Source organism: Azolla caroliniana, unplaced genomic scaffold (assembly GCF_043228905.1).
Source record: "Azolla caroliniana isolate FFs.n. ecotype wild unplaced genomic scaffold, voAzoCaro1.0.p SCAF_5, whole genome shotgun sequence".
NCBI classification, from domain to species: domain Eukaryota; kingdom Viridiplantae; phylum Streptophyta; class Polypodiopsida; order Salviniales; family Salviniaceae; genus Azolla; species Azolla caroliniana.
In genome coordinates this window covers 8,566,537-8,575,908 of record NW_028230440.1, presented here as the reverse complement: position 1 = coordinate 8,575,908, position 9,372 = coordinate 8,566,537, and the positions used below count along the sequence as shown (strand labels likewise).

Sequence of the window (9,372 nt, the reverse complement as noted above, 5' to 3'; positions counted from 1 at the left end):
TTTGTCTTTTGGGGCTCTTGTTAGACATACAGTTGATATATATAGTATATAGAGCCACCCCCTCTTTTTCCTTTTAAATTCCCACTAAGCATAAAAAGCACATGAAAACCTCTTTTGATTTCTTGTGTAAAAGGCCAAAAAAGAAGCCTCTCTCTCTCTCTCTCTCCCCCAAAGTGTGAGCAATAATTAAACACACACAAAACAGAGACAGAACAGAAAGAGATACAGACAGACAGACAGACAGACAGGAGGAACCCTATCTCCATCCCCTGCTCCTTCTCCTTCCTGCTTCCTCCCATCTCTGTTGAGTGCCTTGCTTCCTTCACACAGAAACAGAGGAGGAATCGATGGAGAAGGAGAGGTTGGATCACTCCGCAGAAACAGAGGAGGAGACTGCTGCCGATGAATCGAGAGAAGAAGAGGACACTGGTGCCGAGATCGCCCCTATCATTAAGCTCGACGCTGTTTCTGTTAGCACTGGAGAAGAAGACGAAGATGTCCTCATCGATCTGTGAGTTCTTCATCCCTTTCGCCTTTCTGTTTCTTGTTTCCTTTTTCTAGTTCTTTAAAGTTTTCTTGCTCGTTTTAGCTCAGTCTAGGATTTCACACACCAATATATGTCGCAGCTTTTTGTCTTTCTCTCCATTTGCAAAGTCTTGGCTGCCTTTGTAGCTGACCTCAATCTATAAACTTTCTCAAAGTTTCGTTGCCCTTTTTAGAACAATCTAGGGCTCTGCATACCCTAGATCCAAGAAATGTCATCTGTTTATATTGACATGCTCAGTGCATGAATTTTGATGAAAATCTATGTCCTTTTATGTCTAATGCATGATATTTCATGAATTTGAATATTTTATCATGAAACTATATCATTCATTTTCATTCCTAATGTACCATGTTAAAAATATGAACATTTCATGCAAATGTGCGCATTTGATCCTTTCAAACTTATTAATATTGTGTGTTGTTGTGACATTGATATAATCCATTATCTACAATGAAAATTTTCATATTTTCGTATTTCAACCTTCATTTGTCAGGAGTTGTTCAAGCCTAAACTGTGAGCATATTATGCTATCAAATTGATCAAGAATTTACTTTTTTAGATTCTCAAATGTATGTAACAACTTTGGATTGTATAGTTATTGTAAGAGATCTAGCTTGGTTAATGGGGCCATCATTCTGATAAGTTCTGGGATAAAAAAAGCCACTAAATTGCTGGTGTGGATGTTTGGAAATGTCCCAGACTTAATACATGTTCTACTAAATCCCTATAAGTTTGTGTATCCTTTCATAGTTTTTCCTACTACAACTGCCATAGATATAAAAAAATTCTTTGAAACTCTATAAATTTATGTATTTTTCTCACGTTTTCTATTGTCGTAATGCTTTAGGAAGAAACTTGGGCTATTCTATTACAACAGGCAGATCTATATACATTCTTTACTAAATTACTGTAGATTTATGCTATTTTCTGATAATTTGCAATTACTATAAAGCATCAAGAGGTAACATGGGCAATTAGTGAAAAGAAAATCAATATATTTGGCTATCAAAAGATTTGTTATTCTCATTGTCTTTGACTTCTTTGGGTGTTATATCTCTTCTAAGAGAACTAGCTTAGACCAGATGATTTCTGTGACAATTCAGGTGAATGTCTCTGAAAGATTTCATTTCCTGTCCACTTTTAACAACTCCCTAACAGTTGGATGCATAGTTTTCAATGACATGACATAATGATCCATCTACTTGGTTTATGTGCTACCTATGACCTCTTCCATCTGTTGTATAAGAAGAGCAGTTCCATCAGTAATTGTGTTAAGAATCAGTAGTAATTAACTAAGTGTATTATTAATAACCTTGATGGCAAGATTAGTAGCTAGCTATGTGTATTAGCTCTATCATAGAAGTTCAATCTAATTTAAGTGCTAAAGATATGAGCTCCATCTGCTGGACATTTTTCCTCTGTTATTGGTTGATTTCTACAGCAAGGCCAAATTGTATCGGTTTGACAAGGAAGGAAATCAATGGAAAGAGAGAGGTGTTGGACAGGTGAAGATTCTGAAGCATAAAAACACCGAGAAGATCCGTCTCTTGATGCGTCAAAATAAGACATTAAAGATTTGTGCAAATCATACAGGTAAAAATCTGGCTTACACTAGGATTGAGATTTTGTAATTCAAAATTTATTCTAAAACATAGAAGTGAAAAGATATCCTAATCTTGAAGGTATTCTTGATTTTTGCATCTCATTTCAGTTCTTCCTAGCATTGCACTTCAAGAACATCAAGGAAGTGACAAGACATGGGTGTGGCATGCCTCAGATTTCTCAGATGGAGAGCTGAAAGATGAACTTTTTTGCATACGATTTGGTGGTGTTGAAAGTAAGCCTTTTCTGTATTGGTTCATACGTCAGGCTTTAAATTTTACTGTCACGATGTAAGGTTTCACATGAAACTTTGCATTTTCAATCATAAAGTTTTGAACTTTTGGATTTCTCATCCACCATTAAGAGTTTAAAATCGTTTGTCATAGATGTTACTCATGACTTTGCAATGACAGGCAAGTTTATGTTTAGAGTCACGTGTCACTGAGATTTAGCTGCATTGAAAGAAATGACATCATTAAATCCTAACATTGCATTATCAAAAAATAAAGTAAACGTAAAGAAGAGGAGCACACTAAGAGGGAGTTTCAAAAATTAGAAAAGGAGGATTTTAACTTTTAGGAATTGAGTAGCTTTTAGGAACAATATTTTAGATTATTTAGGTTTGAGACTGTCATTTTTATTTTGACTAAAATTTTCTTATCGTAAATGAACTAAAATGTAGATAATTTCAATGTTGATGCAGATGCTCAAGCCTTCAAGAAGACTTTTGAGGAATCACAAAAACTGATGTCTATAAAACTGGCTAGTACTACTACTGAAAAGGAGACTGAATCAGTGGGGGAACTATTAGAGAATTTGAAAGTAGATGATACAAAGGAAGAGGTAAAAGCAGATAAAGAAGGGGAGGTGAAGGATACCGCTAAGCCATCCGAAGTTAATGAAGAGGAGAAGTAAATGGTGTATAGTAAGATTGAGCCCTGTTTTTAGGTGTCACACGTTACTTGGGATATTTGAGCTGGCACTCTGTTAGTAGTCCCTATGGATTCTAGCTCAAAGATTTTCCTAATTTTCAGATTTCAAGGGATTGTGTACTCCACTCCGGCTTGGTTTGATTCTAACTCTATTCATGAGTCTTTCTTTAAGGATTGTTATTGTCATTATATGGATTTCACATCAATTATATGGCTGTTTTTTCTCTATATATAACTGCTCCATGTTGTTTCTTTTTTGAAGTGTTTTGTGATGTGGTGGTGTTCACATTAATGCATAGCTGTTTTTTATGTAGACCTCTTGACTCTCATTTTATCCAATGTTAAGCTGATTGTGGAAAAACATCAATGCTCTTGATGTTTTTGTTACTCATTGGGATCATTACACTTAACAATTAACTAACTCTTTCCACCATAAAAATGATGACTCAGTTAAATTTTCTACAATTCAGTGGTTAAAATTGTTAGCTAATGTAATGAATGTGCTACTGATGAAAGTCCTTATCGATCTCATTTAAAAAAAATAGATATTCATGCATGATTCTGTGGTCTTTTAAGGTTTTATTGTGATGACGCATGAAGAAAGTTAATTACACTCCCACGCTATGTGACTCCCTTATTATGGATTTCTCATGCAAAGTGAGCATAGAGTCTTCTAGCAATATAAGGATGTTTTTCATGGATGTCTTATTTTATGGAATTTCCCATTGGGCATGAGCTTGCTCTGAATTCCTGAGTAGTCCTTTGATCCTTACGTTTCTTTCAGAGGTATACTTGGCACTGTTCAAATAGGCAAAAGAAATCTGAAGTTCCCACCTTCCGTCTTTAAAGAGTGTATATATACTACAGTCAGAAGAAAATTTATTTCCATTGTTTACTCAAAAAGTAACAAATGCAAGTATCAGCATGTTTCTGCCAAATGCTTACGAAGTTAATACATTTTAGTGGTGGATAAATGAGTTGTAAAATCTAAATGCAGGCTATGAACTCAACAATAGAGACAACGTATATTGACTTCAGTGAAAATTTGAGGAATATCCTTATTGTTTTTGGTATTGAATAGGGTATGAATGATTTATATGGAAGTTCTACATATATTGAGGATCTTTGGTTAAATGTGAGAAGTGAGATTGTAGATAATGGCCCTAATTTGACTCCCAAAGCCTAAGCAAAGTCGCTCGAGCCGAGCTGCACTTGAGCCATAAGAGCCATGGCTTATCGAAGTGCACGGCTTGGGAAATGGTGACTAGGAAGGAGTCAAGGTTGAGTGCTTGAACTCTCGACCAATATCCGAGCTGGCAACCGTGGTTCATGCCACTTGCTTTGCCGATCCCTAACTGACCCTTCCTCAACAATGGTAAAAGTCACCACAATGTGGATATTGAAGGGATGACCAATGGCGAGTTAGTAAGGGGAGGAGCCCAAGAGTGTGAATGTTCATTCATTTCTAGAACCTTAGGTTTTGAAAGCTCCAACATACCAATTGAGAGGTAAAAGAGAGTCATAACATGGTATGAATGTTCATTCATTCTAGAATCTTAGGTTTGAAAGCTCCTACAAAAACAATTGAGAGGTAAAGAGAGTCATAACAAGGCATGCCAAAACATAACTTGTAGATTCTCGGTGTAACTAAATCTAAATTTAGAGGCTTTTTAGGTGAGGAGGGAATTATTCTAATTTCTATGCATGGTGGTGGTGGTGGTGGAGTGAAAAGGAGTCAAAAAGGAAGGGATGGAGAAGAGCTAAAAGTAGAGGCTTCTTTTAAGGGGAGAGGGGGGGAGGGAATAAATGTTTGTGTTGCATGGCAGAGAGGGTGTGGAAGACCACCCTTCCTTTCAAACACTTAGTTTTCTCCAACTCATTCACTCCTCACAAATCTCTGTCTCTTCTTCTTCTTTCACCCCCTCCCATATATTGATCACCAACCCCACACATTGATTACTATATGCATGTATCTCTATCTCTCCCTCTCCCAGCCACTCACACAAACACTGAATCTCATCAATCAGTAAAGACCACCATATCACTTAGTTTTCCCTCCACCTCCTCCTCTTACAACTCCCCACACTCTGCAGGTTTCCTTTACTCACCTCATTGCAGTCTTCTTTCTATGTGGTTTGCCCCAGCAAATTTAATTTAAAGAGTTCTCTTTGTTTGTAAGAATTGTTTCTCATTTCCTTCTTTGGTTTCTCTTTTTCTACATTGGGATGAGTGGCTCTAGGGTGAGTGCTGGTTTGTTGGCATTGGGGGCTAATGCACTTTCATCTCTTTTGGCTGACAATTTGTAGGCATTTGGGAGTTTCAAAATACATAATGGTGATCCAGCAGCACCCCATGATGATGATTATGCTAATTGGATTCCTAGGGATGCTGTCCTTTTACACAAGCTTTGTAAGTGCCCAAAATATATCTCCGGATTTTTACGATACTTCTTGTCCAGGCTTGGCCTCCATAGTAAGCTCCACATTTCAATCCTTGGCACAATCTAACAACGTCGTATCTCCGTCGACACTGAGGATGCTCATGCATGATTGTTTTATTCAGGTAACGGAGTGTTTCGGCTTAATCACAAAGTATACAAATGAAGAATGCATGAATGTTTGGTATTAGTAGTAGTAGTAGTAGTAGTAGTAGTAGTAGTAGTACTCTTCATCATGGATGTGTGTGGGTGGGGTGCCTTAATGCACAATGCACTGGATTGTTTTAGGCAGCTACAAGGTGAGACACCCTCAATGAGAACAATTACATATAGAAGTTTCACCCATGCAATTATTCTACCCAAAAGAATCAAAGAGAGCACTTCACCTTTTTACTCATTGCATGTTTCTGTTACTAACATTTTGAAAAACCATTTCTTTTTTTTAAAAAATTCTGTCTGTTTGGTTAAAAAAACCAACCAACCAACAATGCAGGGTTGTGATGGCTCGATTTTGATTTCATCGACACCAGGAAACAGCGCCGAGAGGGACTACATCGACAATGATATCCCACAACAAGCCTTTAACACAATAGATTCAATTAAACAGGCCTTGGAATCGGCTTGTCCCGGGGTAGTTTCATGTGCCGACATTGTAGTTCTCGCGGCGCGCGAAGCCATACGATTCGTAAGTTCTCATGCTCCAAAGTTTTAAATGATCTCGCCCATTTGTCTGAAGTCCGGGCCGCACCTTTTGTAGAGGGTCGTATTAGAAGGATTCCTTTCTTGAAGTTCCTTCAATTTGGTCACACCTTTTGTAGAGGGTTGTATTTGAAGGATTCCTTTCTCGAAGTCCCTTCAATTTGGTCATCACACCTTTTATAGACGGTCAAATTAGAAGGATTCGTTTCTCGAAGTCCCTTCAATTTGGTCGCACCTTTTGTAGACGGTCGTATTAGAAGGATTCCTTTCTCGAAGTCCCTTCAATTTGGTCATCACACCTTTTGTAGACGGTCAAATTAGAAGGATTCGTTTCTCGAAGTCCCTTCAATTTGGTCGCACCTTTTGTAGACGGTCATATTAGAAGGATTCCTTTCTTGAAGTCCCTTCAATTTGTTTCCCGTGGTCCTATAGATCGAAGCTGGCCTCGTCATGGACAATAAACAAATATATTATCTTCTGTTGTTCATCTTTGTTATATTTCTATCCACATGTTTTTAAGAATGAGCTCAAATTCCAATGAAATGTGTATGTATCACATGTACATGTAGTTAGGTGGACCTGAATGGCAAGTTTCCTTAGGACGAAGAGATAGTAGAACTTCTCTAGCGTCAAATGGCTTCGGAAACATACCAGCATCAAACCTTGATGGTGACCAATTGATATCCTTGTTCCAATCAAAAGGCCTTGATGTGGAGGATTTGGTTGCACTTTCGGGTATTGTTTCCCATTTATAATTGTCATCGAGACATGCTTTGTGATGCATTAATATGGAGTTATGTTTATGATTGATGCAGGTTGTCATACCATCGGATTCTCAAAGTGTCGACAATTCACTTTTCGATTAATGGATGGAGATCAATTCTTGAGCCCATCACTCGCTCAAAAAATCGAGAGCCAATGTCCGCAAAGCAATAGTAACAATGTTTTGCCATTTGACCCTAATTCTCCATTTAACTTTGATGCTTCGTATTTCCAAAACCTACAAAATGTGGACGGATTGCTATTTACTGACCAAGTCCTATTTTCACATCCCGCAACCAAGGATCTTGTGAGCCAATTTGCGTCATCTCAAAGCTTATTCTTCCAATCCTTTATCAACTCGATAATTAAGATGACAACCATTGGTGTATTGACCGGGCAAGATGGAGAAATAAGAAATGTTTGTAGTCAAGTAAATTCTTCTTGACATTATAATTTATAAATGACCAAAAAGATATGTTTAACGAACTAGACAAATCATATTCTTATTGAGAGTCGGAAAAAATATTCATTACTGCTACTTTTGTACATCTATCACAAGCCCATAAATTATGTTCAATGACATACGAAACAAAATAGATGCTCCATCTATTGCAAGGCCATAAATTATATTCAATGACTTGTGAAATGAAATAGATATGTTCCCTTATATGCATTATTATGTTTATACAATGTAATATTTATATACTATTATTGTAGGTGCGTAGAATCTTTCTTTTGTATGGCTTTGGTAATTTCCATGTATCAAAGATATGCATCATCATGTTAAGAATTATTATGTGTTGTCCTACACATAGGTGGGTAGAAAGAATCTTGTGTTGGTTACGGTTTTCAGAAGTTCCTTGTATCAATGACTTGATTGTGATGTTAAGAATTATTGTGTTATTCGTTATTTATGTTATTGACCTTGCAACAATAAACTATGGTTAATACTAGAGTATATGTAATGGTAGAACTTCTGACTCGAGAAATTGATTGATGCCTCTTTGAGTCATTAGGACATTTGCATTCTTTCAATATGAAAATGTATATAACTAATGTTTTAAGAAACTTGTTTGATTCATTAGGCCACCCTCTTTCCCTTTCCAGTTAAGAAACTTGTTTTATTCATTAGGACATCCATTTTCCCTCTCAATACAATTAAAATATAATAAAACTAATGTTTTGGGAAACTAATATTATGAGTTAATTGAGTGATGCTTGTACTTATTGGATATTTGCAAGAGTAGTTTCTAATATCTATACAAACATATATTTTAGAGACTAAAACCTCCCAAGCATCTATTTATTGCTTTGAACAATTTTGAAGGGAGGCATAATGAACCTAGAGACCAATATGGCTAATGATTTCAACCATATCAAATTATGTCAAATTTTTTGCTGTTGATAGTAAAAACTTCATGTGCTTGAGCCTTGGTGGGACCAGATTTCTCCACAAGGGGCCCTCTCTAGGAGTATTGTCACTTCAATTACTAGAAATGTTTTTTATAGTATTAACTTTTAAGCATACTAGTTGGCATTGGAAGCACATATAAATATGTGTATGGATGGTTATTGGATCTATTCTCGGTTTTATTAGCACAAAAATCACTTGAAAGAAGACATACTGCTTATCCAACAACTTACATATCAAGAGTTAATGAAGGCACCTGTGACAAATTGCGTAGATACGAAATTTGCTCACAAGATGTAATGTCACATAAACTTGAAAATATTATGGGAATTAATACTAAGGTTTGATATTACAAAGTTTTCATACAATTTACTTTCAAAATGATGTCAAAATTTCAATACATACTTCTTGTGGCATATAGATAGAAGATGTGGGGATCCATGATACTTTAGCTTGTGTGTGTGTGCACTCTTTAATATAGTTGGGCAAGACAAATAATCATAGATTTCATTGAACTTAAAGCAATGTGTTCATTTGCTTGTTGAACTCAATTTCTAGTGAACACAGTGCATGACTCCTTTTGTATACTGATAAAAGATGCGAGCTCCAGAATTTTTTGCAAAACTTCCATAAAACAGAAAAAATTGAAATGTCACAACCTCAGAGAAGAATAGAAAGGTTTCATAGTTTAACCCAACATGTTATTTTTCCTATTCTTGCCTAGTCAAGTTACAAATGGCACATATGATCCTACTTCTTGAGATAGGAATGAGTTCCCAATGAGATAGTGGGCATGGAAAGGTGTGTCCAAAGCATCCTTCAGATTAAAAAATACCCTTACACCAACATCTTAGAATTGCATGGGGAGTGAGCAAAAATATTCAAACGACGTATGAAAAGCAAAATTTTGGGTTCTTGGTGGATGGAAGCCATGAAGAAACGAGTTCGAAGATGCAAAGGGGTGTCAAATAAGATTGGGAAA

The 9,372-nt window shown here is 36.5% G+C and overlaps 2 protein-coding genes across 2 annotated transcripts; both read left to right on the top strand.

Annotated features, from left to right (window-relative positions):
* Window positions 1-202: 202 nt before the first annotated feature.
* LOC147864054 (ran-binding protein 1 homolog c-like) lies at window positions 203-3,309 on the top strand. The gene is made up of 4 exons (XM_087319683.1): window positions 203-511; window positions 1,989-2,140; window positions 2,259-2,384; window positions 2,853-3,309. Exons 1-4 carry the CDS (start codon window positions 348-350, stop codon window positions 3,062-3,064), a joined length of 654 nt encoding a protein of 217 aa, XP_087175809.1. The 5' UTR covers window positions 203-347; the 3' UTR covers window positions 3,065-3,309.
* A 2,133-nt stretch (window positions 3,310-5,442) lies between these two features.
* Window positions 5,443-7,652, top strand: LOC147864053 (peroxidase P7-like). Its single transcript, XM_087319682.1, has 4 exons — window positions 5,443-5,643; window positions 6,012-6,203; window positions 6,787-6,952; window positions 7,033-7,652. The coding sequence occupies exons 1-4, from the start codon at window positions 5,446-5,448 to the stop codon at window positions 7,422-7,424; spliced, it is 948 nt and encodes a 315-aa protein (XP_087175808.1). The 5' UTR covers window positions 5,443-5,445; the 3' UTR covers window positions 7,425-7,652.
* The last annotated feature ends 1,720 nt before the right edge of the window (window positions 7,653-9,372 follow it).